Source organism: Nymphaea colorata, unplaced genomic scaffold (assembly GCF_008831285.2).
Source record: "Nymphaea colorata isolate Beijing-Zhang1983 unplaced genomic scaffold, ASM883128v2 scaffold0142, whole genome shotgun sequence".
Classification (NCBI taxonomy): domain Eukaryota; kingdom Viridiplantae; phylum Streptophyta; class Magnoliopsida; order Nymphaeales; family Nymphaeaceae; genus Nymphaea; species Nymphaea colorata.
In genome coordinates, this window is record NW_022204648.1 from 1 (window position 1) to 18,780 (window position 18,780).

Below are 18,780 nucleotides of genomic sequence, written 5' to 3' on the forward strand. Positions count from 1 at the left end.
CCAACCCCAACCCCAACCCCAACCCCAACCCCAACCCCAACCCCAACCCCAACCCCAACCCCAACCCCAACCCCAACCCCAACCCCAACCCCAACCCCGACTTTTGGATGTGAGATATGGAGTGAATGAATATACCCTCCTCGATGAAATGATCCATCCACCATTCACATTCCCAAGCAATTCTGTACCAAGTTGATTATAAATTATCGATAATGATAAACAGAGTGACGAGATCGCTTTTGGTTCGCAACAGGGCGTACTGCAGTAAATGCCAGCTTAGGTAGGCACTTTGAAGCTCAACGAGGTCTACGTGGCGAGGCAGGACTTCAACAACCAGGTGGTCGAGAAGTATCTCAACAAAAACTACTACAATCCCGAATACATGTACAACACCGAAGGCCCCGAAGTCCTCAGGCTCTACAACTCCAAGGATAACACTCAGCATTTCACCTTCACCGATGTCCTCGATTCAGTATACTACAATGTACGATAAAACATATGCAGTGGTTCTCGCCAGAGTACTATTATCCCATGTTCTTCTGCTCTTTCCTGTATGCCTTTGAACCGGAATGGACCATACACTATCCATATGAAAAGGGACCTCTCTCGCCCAAGTTCAGAGGAGAGCACGCCTTAAGACGTTACCCAACTGGCTAGTAGCGGTATCAATAGAGTAACAAAGATGCATCGCCTGCAAGTTGTGCGCAGCTGCCTGCCCAGCCAACGCCATCACCATCGAGAGCGAGCCTCGTCCTGACGGTTCTCGCAGGACCACGCGTTACGACATCGACATGACCAAGTGCATCTACTGTGGTACTGCAGTAGGCCTGTCCAGTTGACGCTATCGTCGAGGGACCCAACTACGAGAACGCCACTATCAACCACGAGGAGCTTTTCTACAGCAAGGAGAAATTGTTGGCCAACGGAGACAGGTGGTAGCCTCAACTGGCGCGGAACATCGAGTCGCAGATCCGGCAGTTCTGATGGTCAGCTCTAATCCTATGATTATGGATGGTGGTAATGGGGTGTGTGGGTGTATAGTGAATTAATTTATATGGCGACGCTGTACCGCACGGTTCAGGCTGCTCAGGAGGGCCTCAAGAACTCGACCACTGGCTTCGGGGTGAAGAACCTCAACATCCGTCACCGCAACTATAGCAATTCCCGGTTGCAGACCTACCAGCAAATCGACCTCGATTTCATCAGGCAGTCCAACGACCCCAAAAAACGCAACGAACTGACCACTTCCACCAACCACAGTAAGGAGCTCAAGAAGTACTGCCTCAACAAGTTCAAACCGTCACCGCCGGTGGAAAAATTTACCGCCATCAGAAAGAACAGAAGCCTCAAAGTCATCGGCCAGGATCCGTCGGTGAAGCTCTTCAATCGCACCAAACTGTAGCCCACCTCGTGCGAGGAACTCCTGCCTGAAAAGAGAGAGGAAAATCAGTGTGAAAGCACAAGCTCATCTCCATCAAGCGCAGAGTGGAACTCATACGCAACCACCAAAACAAGCGCAAACTCACCATAAAGGACAAGGACGCCCCACTTCCAAAGATCCACCGCGCAGCGATGTTTCCCTCGGGAAAGGCTCGAGCTCTGTCCTCCCGAAACCGAAAAAATCAGCGCCGCACACAAAATCCAGAGCGAGAACGTGCTCGGAGAGGGACTCAAGAAGTGTTCTTCCTCCAAGATCAAAATCCTCGTCAAAAATCCCTTCGAAAGACTGATGCGTTTGGAGGAGTCGAGACAGGTGAAGAAGGCAATGAGTCCCGTGATGAGTCCGGTGGACCAGCTGTAGACCTCGATGGAGCTGCACGAGTCTCTGATTGCGCAGAACATGGAGAGGACGGTTTCCAACTTTTCGAACCGGGGGAGCTGGAGGAGATGCTGGCCCTTATCTGATTTTTGTGAGTACTGAGTAACAAATTTATTAATTTCTTCCAAATGATAGGATTCTCGCGAAGAACTGAAAAACAACAGCAGGACAACTCCTTGCTAGATACCTCCTCACTGTGGGGGAAGAGGTGGGCAGCGTGGACTGCTCGGAAGATGGGCAAATCTATGATTTTGGCGCTCTGGAGGGACGCACAGGGATCGCAATAGCTGCTTCCTGGGCGGAGAGCAAAACGCGATGAGGAAGAGGCAGAGCGACAGAACGCCCTTCCTAAACGTGGGCAACCGAGGCGAAGACCCCGCCTGCAGCAAGCAGAAGCTTTTCGCCAAAAGGACGGCACATCCATGAAAAGACCCCTCCTCAAGTAGAACAGGATCTCAATGGAAACAGGGCAAGCGAGGCCTAATCCATCTGCACACCACTGCAGGCGGGGAACAGAGGAGAAGTCGGCCAATTTGAGGCTGGCTGAATAGCTCTAGAGCAGGGCGAGGCTGCTAGACGAAAGGATAGGAGCGAAGCTGCAAGAACTAAAATCCCAATTTTGGTAGACGAGGGCAAAGTCACTGCTAGTCAAGGCTGACCCGCCCGCCGAGCCGGCCCCATCCAAGCCTCCCTGGTCGCCACTTGAAAAGAAAGCACAGCGCCTGCGACCCTCCCTAGACTCTCAAGAGTTGCTACATGAAGTTCATTCCGATGCGTGGGGTGTTCACCTGCGAGGACCGGGTGATAACCAACCGCAAGGTGGTGCTTTCGCGACTGTTGGGGCAGTTATAGAGGGAGTTCAAGTGTGTCTGATTTAAACAATTTATATATTCTGATGTAAGACGCCCTCTCCTAATTCAAGACGTGGTACTTCTCGAAGCCGCTGGTGACGCGCACCTACCTCGCCATCTGCACCGGTTTCACGCTGCTGATCACGCTGCAGTTGCTGAGTCCGATGCTGCTCTACTACACATTCCGGACTGCCTTCCTGGAGTTCAACATCTGGCGTCCCTTCACCGCTCTCTTCTACATGGGCAAGTTCAGCTTCAGCTTCCTCTTCAACGTCTACTTCGCCTACATCGCCATCTCGAAGGTGGAGACCCTCGTCTTCACACGTGATAAGTACGCTGATTTCCTGTGGCTCAACGTGCTGCTCTTCCTGGGCAACCTCATCATCGGCAGCATCATCGAGATGCCCTTCTTCGCCGACCCTACCAGATGGCCATGATCTACATCTGGTGCAAGCGCTTCCCGCACGAGGAAATCACCCTCATGTTCGGCTTCAGGGTCAAGAGTAACTCCATCGCTACTTAGCCGGCTACTTCCCCTTCGTCTACGCCATCATGATGACTCTCTTCGGCGCCAGTCTCAAGCCCTACATCGCCGGCATCGCTCTCGGGCACTGCTACATCTTCGTGAAGGATATAGCTGTTGTCAGATATCACAAGGACTACCTGCAAACGCCACAGTGGTTCTTCAACTGGTGGTACGGACGCAATAGCGAGGGACCGGCCAGGCGGCAAAACGTGGGAGTGTTCCAAGGGCAAGGAGTCAGACTTGATTGATCTATACCCTATTACTCCACCCAAACCAACAACAACCATATCGAACATCACACAATCACACATCACACCCATCCATCACCATCTTTTTACTTGCTTAAGCTTTGCCAAGCATCGCCAAGCTCCTTTGTTCTATCCTTTGCGTATAAGCTAGTGTTCTGATAATAGTTATCGTAATTAATGGACGAGACGATCCACCTGAGCAGTTCATAGAAGGCTCGGCTCTAGAACGAGAAGCAGATCTACTGCATCCTGCGCTGATGAACTACATCGAGAAGTTCTACAGCACTGACAAGATCGACCAGCAGACCTACAAGGCAGAGATCGGCAAACTCCTCGAAAAGTACAACAAGTTTAGCCAAATCACGCCCGACTTCAAACTCAACGACTTCGAAAAGAAATACGCCATTCCGCATTAAGAAATCTCGTGGGCCAAGTATGTCATCGAAAAGGAGTAGAGGTATGCAGAGTGATATGCAGGGACAGCAGGACAAGGAACTTTCATCTTCATGCAGGCCACGTCGACGTTCATCGAGGTGTTCGAGACGCTAAACATGGCAAGCGACAACCCAGTGATCAGCGAGATCCGAACTCCTCTGGAGAAGCTGCAGCTGATCCTCAAGAAGGTCTACATGAAGCTGGGCCCCGAGTTCACCGGCAAGTACAACGTCTACGTCCGATTGTAGCCTTTCCCTATTCAGGATGGACTCCTCAGTCAACAACAAGTCGGTCAACGAGGTGCTCACTGAGAGCGAGTTCAAGGAGATCAAGCTGAACGTAGAGGGCATGTACAAGATGATGGAGACAATCATGCAGAACTGATCCTATGGTTCCGATGTATTCAAGCCAATATCTCCACCCATTCCCCTCCAAGCCTGCCAATATTTATCCAATCTTGTTGCCGGTCATACCCTTATCCGGGGTGGTTAATGGTTGGATTTCTATGGTGATGCGATAAAAATAATATTAACGTAAGTTATAAAAAAGATGGCTTCTAACTTTCCACTGCTGCCGGGATTCGCGCCTACTCAGGAGTTCAAGGAGCACTACAAGAAGGTGAGTGCCAAGAAGCAGGAGTAGAACCGGGACGTCAACAAGCAGGAGCCGACCAAGTACCCGCTGCCGCGGCAGGCCACCTACGAGGAGCCGGTGGTCAACAACACCCCCTTCCTCTCCACCTCCCACGACCACTTCAATCCCAAGAACGTCCCCAGGGACTCCTCCAAGCTGTACCAGCCCGACTGGGTCTACCTCGACCGCCACGTCCTCCGCTTCTATGGCTACTTCAAGGAGAGCGTGGTCGAGAGCAACCACGAGAACAGCCGCAACCGCAAGGTCAAGGTGCTCTTCTACCTCGAGGACAACTCCGTCTCCATCAACGAGGAGAAGTTCGAAAACTCCGGCATCCCCCAGGGCAAGTTCCTCAAACGCGAGAAGTACGTCCAGGAGAACGGCAAGTTCCTCACCGCCTACGACTTCAGACTCGGACAGGCCATCACCCTCTACGGCCGCTCCATCTACCTCTACAACTGCGACGACTACACCCGCGAGTTCTACGAAAAGGCAGGACAGCCCCAGGGCCCCTCCGAGCCCTACGAGAACGACCAGTGGACCTCCACCGTCACCAACAAGTGGATCCCCAAGAAGGACGCGCAGATGAAGGAATACCTCGAGAAGAAGCTGGGCGGCGGCAAGGTCAACTCGGAAAAGCAGTTCCTGGAAAACGATAGAAAGGTGCTGAAGTTCTTCGCCCGCTTCGAAGGAGCGCCCTTCATCGTGCACTACTTCCTGGCCGACGATACCATCGAGGTTAGAGAAGTGTCTCTGCCCAACTCCGGCAAGGATCCCTTCCCTGTCACCTTCAGAAGGCAAAAGTTGGCTAAGAACTTCGCACTGAACCAGCCTGGCCAAACCTACGCTGAGAACTTCCTGCGCGCTGAGGAGCTTGCAGTGGGCCGTCCCCTCTAAGTCTTCGGCCGCTCCTACCTCCTCGAGGGTGCGACGACTTCACCAGGAACTACTACCTCACCAAGTTCAACATCGTCTTCGCCCCCGACGGCAACAAAAACTCAGCAAAGAGCCTCCCAAATCAAGTAGCTCTCCATTGACTTAGACATCATCATCCCGCCCCACAACGGCATCGGCTCCGAGGAGGACTCCTTGGGCTACATCTTCCGCCTCATCCCCAAGCCTCCCAAGAAGGACTTCTTCAAGTGGGTGGACCAGCAGATCTGCCTGCGCTTCAACGCCGTCTTCGCTGCTCCCAAGCCCGAGGACAGCAACCGCAAGTTCATCATCACCTACTACCTCAACGATGACAGTCTCCAGATCTACGAGCCGCCCGCCAAGAACTCCGGCTTCTGGAACGGCAAATTCTTGGAGCGGGGTCTTACAAGACCGACGGCGGCGAGGTGGTGAAGCCATAGCATTTGATCGTGGGCCAGGACATTAAGATCAATGGATACTTGTACCACCTGACTGACTGTGACGATTTCACCAAGAAGTGGTACGCCGAAAATACTGAGTGGGCATCGTGATGGCAATAGCTTATTTCATCATTAATAGCATATCAGCTCTGTGGATTGGGTAATCAAGAATGGAAAGATGTTTACTGGTATTGAAAGCATATTTTTATGCTATTTTGGAGGTAGCACAGGAGGAATCATCCAATATGCAATCTTATAATATTTAATTGGCCATATATGCCATATCTGTCATCTCCTTATGTATCACCATTACGATCATCTGCAATCCACTGCAATCCATTTAGTCCATATTAATTTGATAACTATTGAATCATCACTGGTGTTCCTGATAGTGCTTGTATTCCTGCAGCACCATCTCGCGGATCTGCTCGATCTCAATCCCATCCAGCTCCATCGTGATCGGCTCGCCCTTGATGCTCAGGTTCACCGCGAACAGCGGCCGGATGTCGTCGAACAACTTGTGGTTTATGGCCTCAGCGATGGTCATCCGCTTGTTCGGATTGAACTAGAGGAACGCTGCAAAAAGTCGTCCACCTAGGGAGTCAGGAACTTGAACAGTTCGGAGAAGGGCTTCCTCTCGCGAATCCCGAAGGATTTTATATAGTTCCGCGCACGCTCGTCGCTGATAAGTCGATATCCGTTGGAGTGCCGATGGTGCTGAAGATGATAGAGCTAAGTCGGGCAAGTGTACAGCTGGTCGTAGACTGAATGCGGGAAATCGTTAATCTTCTTGTAGTTCATGTCTGAGGACTTGGGCGGGGAGAGAGGGTAGCAGGCCTTGCCGGGGAAGAGCGGTTTTCTTTCGGTGAAGGTGTTGGTCATGGTCATGAGTTCCCGAGGATGCAGCCGACCGACCAGATGTCGATGGCGTTGCTGTACTTGCGCTCGAGGAGGATCAGCTCTGGCGCCCGGTACCAGCGCGTGGCGACGTGAGCAGTGAGGTTGATGGTGGGCTTTTCGCTCTTCATTGCGATCTACTTGGGACCTCCTCGTCTTCGTTCTTCATCTCCTCCTATTCCTTTTCGGTCTCCAAGTAGACCGCTCTTGCCAGGCCGAAGTCGCATAGCTTCACCTGCGTTAAATCCTCAGTAATGAGTATATTTTAAGGTTTGAGATCCCTGTGGAGAACTTGCGACTGTTGGCAGTAGTTGAGTCCCAGAAGGATTTGGAAAATGATAAGTTTGATTTTTACGTAATCGAAGATGGTATTCGACTTAAAGAGCTTCTTGGCGTCGGTGGGCAGGTAGTCCAGGATCAGCGACAGCTCTTTCCCCTTGTCGTCCTCGATCACTATCTCCCTGAGGTTGATGATGTTGGGGTGCTTCAGTCTCCGCAGGAGCAGGATCTCTCGGAGGATTCTGAGGGATTCGTACTTATTCTATAGGAAATTTTTGATCTTCTTGATGGCTACCTTTTCGCCAGTGTGTATGTTGATTGCTGAGAAGACGATGGAAGAGACTCCTTCTCCGATCTTCTTCTCGATTTGGTATTTGCCGTTGATCACCCGCACTCCGCTGTCCTTTTTCTCCTTGTCCTGCTTCTCCTTCAGCTTCAGCAGCGCCGCCTTGCGCTACTTTGGGTTCATGTGGTTCATTAGAACTAATAATAATGGGACACATGCCTACAGCCCGCAAATAAGGCAGAAAATAAAAGGAAAGGCAGAGGGGAAGGAGGAGAGGGAGAGCTAGGACGGGGCAGGTGCGAATTTCGGAAGGAGAGACTATGGTGTGATAATTCAAACAAATAATGCCATTTTTTACCGTTTCAGGTGACCAATATTTCTGGATTTTCTTCTCATTTTTCTTCAATTTTGACCATGAACGGCCAATCCCTAGAAGTATTGCTTGCTCGCTAATAGTTTCCAAGCGTGTGAGCGCATTTCAAGATTATTACTCGCATGGAGTACAGAGAAAAGACTAAAAATCAGCCAATCAGCAAGGAAATGACTTCCCTTGTCCTTCCATCAAAAATAAACACATAGTGATGGGAAAATTTGGCTCATTCTTGCCAAACATTCGATATTTGCCTTTTTATTTATTATAGTCCCTTTAAATTCCAGAAAAGGTGAAGATTTTATGGTCTGCCATCTTGCACGCCGACAAAAGCCAATCGACGAGGAGGCGCAATGATCGGAGAGCATTATCTTTCTTCTCACATCACAGATTCCATATAAAAAATCAGTATACTCATAGCTTAAATAAAGCCAAAGCGGCATTATCGCCATCGACCATCGATACCCATCCTTTATCTCCAAGGCTAATCTTCCATTTTTCGCATCACAATCCATCATCCTCTCATGGAATAATAGCATCGAGGCATCACAAGTCCATTCAAGTCCATGACCAGTTCGGGTGGAGTTGGAGGGAGTTGGGAATATTTCCCGAGTTGGGCATTTTTAATGATGTCATAAACGTTGGCTTATGTCTAGGCTTCAATAATTTGATTTATTATCACAATCATATCAATATATGGATAGTTTCGGCTCGAAAACAAAAATCGGCAAAAGATTTTCCACCTCCAATTCGCAGAACTCCGAGGAAAAGATGGAAAATACCAGACTGTAGCTCGATGAGCTCACCAAATCCCTCGGCGCCTCCAAGAAATCCAGCAACGAGGACAAGGGATTCGTATTCAGTCTCAGCCACTTCGAGGAAAAAAATAGGGAAAGCCGAGGATCCAACAACAAAAGCGAAGTCAGCGAGGTGACCGCTCCTGAAACTGAGAAGCGGGAGTCCATGGACAAGAATTAGGAGTCCAAGAGGAAGATGATATATGGCAGCGAATCGTACAAGGAAAAATACGATGAGGAGTTTCCCACCTCCGTAGAGACCAATAACGATCTCTTCTCCATGGTCTTCCTCAATAAAGCCAAAAAACCAGAGCCGACCTCTCCTCCCCAGGTATCATTCAGCAAGGCCAAATCATCAACGAAAATCGAGCAGCTTCTCGAGGAGCAAGGGATGGGCGTGAAGGACTTCGATCTCGGTCGAAAACTGGGCGCGGGTAAGTTTGGCGAGGTTTATCTGGCGAGGTAAATGCGTTTTTAGATAGGCACAAGACCACTGGCTTCATGTGCGCCCTGAAGAAAATCGACAAGACCAACGTCGACAGCAAGTTGATCGTCCAGCTTGTCCGGAAATCAAGATCCAAAGTTTCCTGAACCACCCCAATGTGGTCAAGATGTACACCTTCTTCGCAGATAAAAACTATATCTACCTCGCCCTCGAGCTCTGCTACTCGGGACAGCTCTACAACTTCCTCAAAAAGAAGAGAAAAGTGCCTGAGGATATGGCCAGATTCCTTGTCCAGCAGATATGCAGAGCTTTAGACTATATGCACTCCAACTAGATCATCCATCGCGACTTGAAACCGGAAAACGTCATCTACCATTGTGTAAGTCTATCGTAAGGTAGGGACTCATGAAGATATGCGATTTCGGTTGGTCCATCAGCACAAACACGATGCGTGGAACTTTCTGCGGAACTCCTCTCTACGTTTCTCCCGAACTGCTGAAGCGGAAGACCTACAATAACAAAATCGACGTGTGGAGCGTGGGCATCCTGACGTATGAGTTGCTTTTCGGTCGGGTTCCCTTCGAGATCACCACTGAGCAGGACTTCATGAAATTGTAAGGAAAATGATATGCAGGTGGAGGACGAGATTAAATTCTCCAAAGCGACCAAGGTTTCAGACGACGCCAAGGATTTCATCCTGATTTGCCTTGAAAAAGATCCAAGAGATCGGTTCACCATCGCGGAATTGCTTGAGCATCCCTTCTTGACCCAGCAGGAAAACGTACCTTTGGCGGAGTTATATTGATTATATACGGCATATCATTTGTTATATTCCTTGCGAAATGAACTCTAAAAAGTGTATAAGAACGTTGAAACCTTTTCAGAAACGGCATTTCTTTCAAAACTGACAAAAAGCCAAAATCTCCCATTTTCCATGAGAAATGATAAGAACCAAGGTTATCAGGATGGTTATTGATATGATTACTTCTCGATGGGTAAGCTAATGGGTTGCATTCAATTATTTAGGATTATTGACATGGATGAATATTAATTTGACGTCATATAGGATGACTACAATTGAGCAAATTTTGCAAGAATAGCGGAAAAAGATCACAGTCGACGTGTAGGCCCTGTCTAAGCTGCTATACACGCCCGAAGAACTCCCAGCATTCAAGAAAATGCTCTCAAGAAAACCTTACCACTACGATCTGAACAACTTCAATAAGAGCAGAGTCGACCTCATCAAGGAGTCGATGAACGTGCTACCGCCCAGCATCGACGATCGGGAGAACAACGAATGGGACGTCTTAGGCTATGTTATGAGACTAACGCTCCAACTTCCCTATACTATTCACTTCACGATGTTCGTCAAGTGTCTGCAAATCATGGGAACCGAGGCACAGCAGGATGGTACAAAAAGGCAATGGTTGGAGAAATCATCGGATGTTATGCCCAAACGGAGCTCGGTCATGGCTCTGATGTTCAAAATCTATAGACCACGGCAACATATGTGATGGAAGATGATACATTTATCTACATACGCCCTCAATCTCAGCTGCTAAGTTCTGGCCGGAGATCTTGGAATCTTCGCTACTCACGCGCTGGTATTCGCTCAGATGATCGTGCGAGGCTAGAGACACGGAGTGCACGCTTTTATTGTGCCGATTAGAGATGTAAAAACTTTGAAAATCCTGCCTGGCATAGAAGTCGGTGATATTGGTCCAAAAATCGGTTTTGAAACGAAGGATAACGGCTATTTAGTGATGAAAAACTTAGTCATTCCTAAGAGCTATATGCTTCGTCGATTTATCTCGGTAAGCAAGCAGGGAGAAATAAAGACGAAAGGTGATCCTAAGGTGAGCTATGCAACCATGATGACCATCAGGCAAACCATCAGTTGCCAATATCCTAAAATCTACTCTTAAGCCATCATCATCGCTGCTAGATATTCGCTTTCAGGAAGCAATTTTTGGATGCAGTCAAGAAGTAAATCCCAATTATCGATTACCAGACTCAAAAAAGAAAATCATCACAAGAGTTGCAGAGTATTTTGCTGTCAACGTTGGAGGAAATGCCATCAAGAAGCTAAGCGAAAAGAACTTGCAGCTGGTGACTGAAAAGAATGATTTTTCACTGATGGCATAAACTCACGTCTGTCTTTGCCTTGGTAAGGCTTTGTTCAGCTAAATAGTCTATGATGGCATGTAAATCTTGAGAAAAGCTTGTGGAGGACATGGATTTTCTCATTATTCAGGCTTACCTAACCTTATAACTGAATTCGCTAGCAATCTCACGCTTGAAGGATAGAATACCATTCTTTACTTGCAAATCTCAAGATATCTCCTAAAGAACTATAAATACGCATTGACCCAAAAGAAAGGAGTTGGGGAAAGCGTCAACTATTTGAATCACTATGCTTAGATCATGAGTACTAGGGTGGATCCTGACCGAAGCGAATGGGAAAAATGGACTCTCTCAGACATTTAGCTTTTGCTAAAGCAATCCGTCTGCCATTGTTTGACTTTGATTACATCAAAAATGATGAATAAGCCTGAGGGCATGAGCGACCTTGACGTTTGGAACAAAGTTGCAGGCGTATAGATCAAAAGAGCTGCTTTCAGCCATGGATTGCTTTATACGCTTTCCAAATTCAAATAAGCAGTAGAAAAAGATAAAAATCCTTCTAACCATGCAATCACAACTGCTCTTTGCCTTCTCTTTGGAGCTCATGTCATTCTCAACCACTCAGGAACCATTGCATAGGGTGGATTTATTCTTCCAAACCACATCACAGCGCTAATTCGGCTCAAGGAAAAACTTTTAGAGCAAATAAGGCCATAACTCATCGGAATACTTGACTCTTTCCTGATACCTGAGAGTATCTAAGGTCAGCATTCGCCAAGGGCAATCCTTACGATGTACATATAATATAAAGTAGAATTTCTTAGAACTTGCTAGGAAGTGTGAGCTTAATATGCAAGTATCCGAAGCTGCCTATACGGTTAGGAATAACATACAAAGAGTCATCAAGATGCATCAGTCGAAGCTTTGATTATTTGATTAACTTAGAATATATAAAAAATACATATTAACAATCTATCAAAGCATTACTTTCGAACGCTTTAATGAAACTATCTGATTTTTGGTGAAGGTAATCTATGATCGATTAAATTTTTTATGATAATTCGCTCCATTATGGGGTTTAGAAGCATTCAGTTAATATTATTCCTTGACCAATCCTGATATTAACTGTTTTTAGTGAAATCCCTCTTTTATTGTCATGGATTTCGTCGATTTAAGGATAAACTTATCATTAAGTTTCCTCCAGTTTCCTATATCATACATATTCTTTGACTTTTCTATGTTCGACTATTGGATTTGTCTAATGATTACATATAAAATGTTTCCAATTAGCTTGATGTTGCTCTCAAAGTAATCCATTTTCGCAAGATTTCCCTATAATGCATTGTATGTGGTTTAAGCAATGTGCAATAGATGATGATTTGATGAAAAATAAGGAAATTATTGATGATTTTTAAAGTTACTGATTGCATCGAATATAGCCTTCGCTTTCTGATAATGAAAGCAAATCTAATTCTTCTTTTGTCAGTAAGGTTTGAACACAGCTATAGCTTCCATGTTTGCAGAGATGATATAATATCTTCATCATATCTTTTCCTTGTATCTGCTAGCAAATTACTTCAATACAGTCGATCAGTGAATCCAAAATATATTCATGTAATTTTTCTTCTTTTTGATCAAAGTAGTACTATCTTTCTCGCTAATCATGAAATTGACTTGCCTTTTTTCATGTACTAATGTCGTAAGTCAGTCAACTGAATCCAAAGCACTCTCTAAACTTTGTTATTTATCCTTTTAGCTTTTACATAGTTAATTCAAATATAAACTTTAGCCGAATACTACGATAGAGCTTGCTATATCTTCGAAGATAGATGATGAAAAGGACAGAATTGAATACTTTTGCAAGTTTTTCTTGTTTTTGGCCAAATTCTACGCACGAATTCTTTGTCTTGCCACTCAAAAGCTTGATTTCTTATCTTTCCAACATAGAGCTGCCCTGTTCCTTCCTTCAACTGCTTTTTAATGCGTTTTTAATAGAGTGGATGCTTATAACTAATCACTGGGTTTTAATCTTCGACCTTAATATTATGATTCACTTAGATTATTTCTGATTGATGCGAATTGCAACAGGCAAATTCATGTGCTTTCTGCCAAGAAGAGGCTCGTATATTGCTATCGGGGTTAGTTACGCGCCCAGATCTTACCATGGGCCGTCCTGTGGGGGTTATGTTGGCATTTTGGCTATAGTTACCTTTTTGGGAAGAGTTTTGCCAATACTTTATATCCTTACTCTTTGCGGAATGTTAACAGATAATGATCTTTTGAGACTATTTTGGGAAGGTGTTTGGAAGCATGGCCAGAATTATGCTAACTTGGACGGTTTATTTACGAATTTGATGCCATTTTCGTCAATTCCTAATCATTTACGTGAAGATTTTCAATGCCTTTTCTACTTTTTCCATATTTCAGCACGGATTTTTGCACTGGAGGGCTTTTTTCTTTATATTTTTCTGTTCCGAGCGGAATGAGATACTGGCGTTATGTTTTAAAGACCCTCTTTACGTATATTTTTTATTGACAGTTCATGATAATAATAAATTTCTAAGAGGTGATGCAATCGATTTGCTTTATTTTTCTTGGTTCGTCGGTGGGAAGTGGTTAGATATGAATCCTGGTTTATAATATAAATATGAAGTAAAAGAACAAGAAAGTGGGTAACTATTTCATCAAAATGGATGAATGTCTGGGCCGAGGCGGCTTCGCGGCGACCTACAAGGCCTATAAGGATAAAAACTTCAACGAACCTTATGCCTGCAAGCTGATCCAAAAGCAAGACATTGAAAAGGTGCTCCAATCCAGTCTCAGTTATTTCGTTAATCGAGTGCAAGAGGAATACAAAGCACTCCAGAGTCTAAAACACCCCAATATCGTTCAATTCCTGGATGTATAAGAGACCGCCAATAACCTTTACCTCTTCTTCGAATACTGTGAATGCGACCTTGAGAAATATATTCAACAGCATTTTTTCGAAAGAAATTAAGAGTAAATATATAGCTTTGCGCAACAGATCATCTCGGCTTGCCACTACTTCACTTCGAAGGAATTCGTGCACAGAGATATCAAGCCAGCCAATATCCTCCTGAAGAATAAACAGATCAAGATTGCTGATTTCGGACTAGCCACGCAAATAGTCGATGTTGATAAAAGCGTCACCTTTGCAGGAACGCCGCAATACATGGCTCCATAGATTCTGAAGGAGTGAAGATGAAAGAGATCAGCAGATGCGACGTGTGGAGCGTAGGCGTGACCATCTATGAGCTTTGCACTGGCCAGCTGCCTTTCGGGATGTCGAAGAAGGATCTTTCCGAGCAACGCATCATCAACCAGATTTAGAATAAGAACTTTGAAATAAAGATCGAAAAGCACCCTATTCTGGAGAAACTGGTGAGACTGATGCTTGTGATTGAACCGGCCGAAAGGATTTCCTTCTAGGAGGCTTACCAAATGGTCCAAAAAAAGGAATTCTAATCCCCCTGAGCCATTCTCTCCAGCTCTGATCCTCGCTTAAATATACTCATTCAATATCCCTATTCATTGAAGATATTAACGTCGATTAATGATCAATTAATAAAATTATTGCTATGGCTTTTGTATTCGCCAGCGAGAGGAAGATGGGCGACTCTCATCCGAAAGAATAGTTTCCAAGTCCTGCCCACTATACCATCAAAGAACTGAAACCATGAGAAATTGCGCGCCGTTTCGAACAACCAGTCTACGCAAAGTGGCCTTTGAAGAAAATATAAACAAGGAGGCGCCAGGACCAGGACAGTATAACGTTGCCAAGGAAATCATCAAACCGAAAATAACAACCTATACGAACCCGAACAACGTCATAATTAAAGTAAACTCAACCGGCACTCCATAGTTTAAATCCCTAACTAAGCGTTTTGAACCGCTATAAGCTGAAGCTCCGAGCCAACCATAATGTAAAAACGATAGAATACAGATGATCAATACGCTTACTACATCGTCAAGAAAGAGAAGAAGAGACCAGCAAGAAACCCAATCATCAACAGAACTTTGGACAGCTCAATTAAAAAATTTCCGCCATCGATACCTACCAAATACGAGGGCTTCTAAATCCTGAAAACCATGAAATCATTAAAATCCCCGCAATATAGCCTGGTCCTGGTGACTACGAGATATCAAGCAAAGAGAAGATAATTTCAAAGGGGACGATCTGGTGTAAGGACAGGGTAAAAAGATTCAAAGATCCAAATGAAGTTGAGAATGGAGGTCCAGGATTGTATGATGTGGGTGGTGATTTTGCAAGCAAAAATAGAGAAGAATCTTCGAACTTTAAATCAGGAACAGTGAGAACATTTTTCGATACAATCATGTACAACAGTTGTAGCGAATACATCGCAGAACATAGGAAGAAAATCGACTTCAAATCACCTTCTCCAGCGCCAGGCCAATACACAGTCGAAAAATCTTCCTTCAACTCAACAAACCAAATAAAACCGCCAAAATTTCAATTCTTCGGGTCTTCTGTTAAGCGTTTCAAAAACTAAGAGTAGAATATGATGCAAAACGACTCTAATAACTTCTATATTCCCATCACATCAGTCGCAAACAAGTCCTTTAACCACTTAAATCCCTCATTTAATAGCTCTTCCGAAAGAAACACTACCTTTCTATCTGTGGGATAGCAGGCAAACAATCCTGGTCCTGGATAATACGCCGACCATATCAAGCCAATAAAAAGCAAAACAGGAAAAAAGGTTCAAAAATTTGGATCAACGACTGAAAGAATGCCTCTGAATACAAACGAAAGCATATAGGTGGCTCCAGTTGTCAACGAAAATGAGATTCAGCTTTAAAACGAGCTCCTGAAGAGCAGATTCGGACAGCTCGACACGTAAAGTAGCATTTTCAAGTCAAAGACACACCGTATCTGCTTCAGCTAAGCCAAAAGTAACTCTTAGAATTTACACAGATGTCACCATCAACTTGGATTATGATGTTACTTACAACGACGTCGCCAGGAAAGTATAACGCCAGAAGGCTCATCTCTAAAACTTGAGAAGAATAGCAGTCTACAAGCCTCCATTTGAAGTCAATAGTCCTCGTTTTTCTCATTACTAGGAGTGGAGCAACGAAATGAATACAACTGCAGCCAAGAGAGAGAGCAAAGGCAGGAAAAGATGAGAAATAGAAAGTTACATAGAAGATAACGTCGATTGGGGGAAAAATAGGAAAATAATAAAGATTTCACTCTTAAAGGAAGGGAGGAGGCATACCAGGCGTAGGAAACTACGAATACAAGAACTAATGGAAAAAGAATAGCCATAATGTTATGTTCAAGCATGATAATTGAGTCATTTCCATCATATTGTCAATCCATAATATTATAAAGTGCTTGCTTTCGGATGAGCATAAGCAACAAGTGGGAATAGGAGCAGTATCTAAACAAAGGAAGCTATGCTCAGGTCTTCAGGGTGCGTTTGCATGGAAAAGATTATGCCTTAAAGAAAATCTACCCATATTTGCTCAAGGATCCCGCGCAGAGAGAGATGTGGAGCGAGAAATTACGATAATGTCACAGCTGGACCACCCAATATAATCAAATTGCACCATGCCTTCATCGACGAGGATGATGTTAGTCTTTTGCTTGAGTTTGCAGCAGGAGGATCATTGTATGACCAGCTAAATCTATATAAAAAATTGCCAGAATGGCAGGTCAAGAAGTACGTAAGAGACATTATCAAGGCTTTGGAGTATCTGCACAACCGTCCAAGTCCGATCCTGCACAGAGACATTAAGCCTTAAAATTTATTAATCGACGCATTCGGAAACTGCAAACTAGCTGATTTCGGGTCTGCTAACATGCTCGACGGCCAGCGTAACTCATACGTGGGAACTTACTAATACATGGCTCCCGAAATGCAGGAATGCCAACCGCACGGCATTCAAATAGATGTGTGGACTTTGGGTGTGCTAATCTATGAGCTGCTCACAGGATAAGTGCCAAAAGAGGAGGAAAACTACCCAGCTTACCTTTCCCGGCCTGCCGAAGACGCTATCAAAAAATTGATGAACAAGGATCAAACGAAGCGAATGACCCTGCAAGAACTAAGGATCACATATGGCTTGCAGATAGGTAGCTTGTCAATGCTTCAAGCTTATCTCAACCAAAATGAATAAGATAGAAGCTATGCGCAAAAAGCTACAAGCACTATAAAAATAAAAAAGTACATAGAAAACAGGATCGACGTTAGGTCCAAGTAGAAGAGCCAGCTTGAGGAAAACTAGGAAGTAAATCGTCAAGCAAAAGGATACGTGGCATTGCTGAAATAACGTGACCGGTTAAAGCATCAGGTTCTCATGAATGCTCGAAAAATCTAATGCGAATAAAGGCGAAGAATGAGTGAAAGGCCTTATCTGCTTCAGGAGATAGACAGAGTAAGAAGACAGATAAGGTAATATGAATCAAATATCATGATCTACGGTGCAAGCCTCTCAAGATGGAGGCTCAGTGCAGACAGATCATCAATCTGCTTGCCAAGAAGGTGCAATAGTTGAGGGAATTCCTTAAAAACCTTCCCCAAGGAGCAAATCGTAAATCCTCCACTTTTCCACATACGAGCCTCCCATTTAGCATTTGCCCCTCAGTGAGTATATCTTCCGCCTGAAGACCCAAATAATAACAAGCCGCGAGACGCCCTCATTGAGCTACGGACAGCCTTGAAGACGCGAACTGACATTATGGAGATGACTCAGCTTCAGGATGAGCTTGATCTTCCCATGGAAAAAATGGAATCCCAGCCGAAGCTCAAAATGCTATGATGATGATAAGTCATATCCATATTCATAACTCTAGTCATCGATCATAAGATGCGTGTCCTTGTATGAGCTAAATGCGGTGAAGCTATTTCTATATCAGCCTAGCTGCTCCTTCACTCCTGCGAACGCATTCGAAGAAGTGATTCTCGAACTCGTGTCCTCCTGTATTATCATGTTTCTTCGCGATTTCAGCACACTTCTTTTCCCTGTTCTTCAGCAGGCTCCCCATGCCTGAACTTCCGAACTGGCGTCTTGCAGCCTCAACGATTGCTTGGTGAGCACGTGGTACCAGAAGAAAATGGAGTAGAATCCTTCCTTCCTGTTTTCGATGGAGAGATAGGGCGATAGCCTCATCAGGCTGCGAGTGCAGTAGGGATACAGCCACCAGGCGCCTCCCTGTCCGGAATCCAAAATTTCGCAATCCAATACTTCTTCCCGGATGCGTGTGGGCTCTACGATGCTTCCGCGAAGATAGTGGAAGCTTTTCTTGAAGATGTTCGCCATTTCGATTGAAGATTTGCAGGCACTGAAGCGCTTCATGAGTGACTTTATGCTTTCGGATTCCTGTGCCTTCTCCATGGCGCGCTTGTTCTCCTGGTACTGGTAATCTTCGTAGATGCAGTAGAGAACGTAGGCGGAAGGAAAGAGAAGCAAGTATTTTGTGAGGGAACTCGTGCTCATAAATCAATATAATTGTGATGATTAATAATGATGACACTTCTGAAGTTAATGTCCTCCCATCAACTATGCCATTATCAACTTTATCTAATATATCAATTTAGGCTCTTTCTTTATTAATTGTATTTCGTTATTTATTGCATATAGTGATATTGAGCTCTTGCAGCTTACAAGATGAATAGTAAATCCGCCTGGATCAGCGTGATCAGCCAAAAGTATCGCGATTACCTGTA

General features: G+C 45.2%; 2 protein-coding genes across 2 annotated transcripts; both read left to right on the forward strand.

Moving 5' to 3' along the window:
• The first annotated feature begins 4,428 nt into the window (after positions 1-4,428).
• LOC116268174 (uncharacterized) lies at positions 4,429-5,409 on the forward strand. The gene is made up of 2 exons (XM_031649952.1): positions 4,429-4,497; positions 4,543-5,409. Exons 1-2 carry the CDS (start codon positions 4,429-4,431, stop codon positions 5,407-5,409), a joined length of 936 nt encoding a protein of 311 aa, XP_031505812.1.
• Positions 5,410-6,791: 1,382 nt separating this feature from the next.
• Positions 6,792-9,746, forward strand: LOC116268175 (uncharacterized). The gene is made up of 3 exons (XM_031649953.1): positions 6,792-6,856; positions 7,035-7,296; positions 9,576-9,746. Exons 1-3 carry the CDS (start codon positions 6,792-6,794, stop codon positions 9,744-9,746), a joined length of 498 nt encoding a protein of 165 aa, XP_031505813.1.
• Positions 9,747-18,780: the final 9,034 nt, after the last annotated feature.

What these genes read in the sequence shown, in the direction of transcription:
- LOC116268175 (XM_031649953.1), top strand. Translation starts at nt 6,792, where the DNA reads ATGGCGTTGCTGTACTTGCGCTCGAGGAGGATCAGCTCTGGCGCCCGG. An exon ending in CGGTACCAGCGCGTGGCGAC is followed by an intron (nt 6,857 to 7,034) that starts GTGAGCAGTGAG and finishes GTATATTTTAAG; the next exon opens with GTTTGAGATCCCTGTGGAGA. An exon ending in CGGAGGATTCTGAGGGATTC is followed by an intron (nt 7,297 to 9,575) that starts GTACTTATTCTA and finishes AATGATATGCAG; the next exon opens with GTGGAGGACGAGATTAAATT.
- LOC116268174 (XM_031649952.1), top strand. Translation starts at nt 4,429, where the DNA reads ATGGCTTCTAACTTTCCACTGCTGCCGGGATTCGCGCCTACTCAGGAG. An exon ending in TCAAGGAGCACTACAAGAAG is followed by an intron (nt 4,498 to 4,542) that starts GTGAGTGCCAAG and finishes GTCAACAAGCAG; the next exon opens with GAGCCGACCAAGTACCCGCT.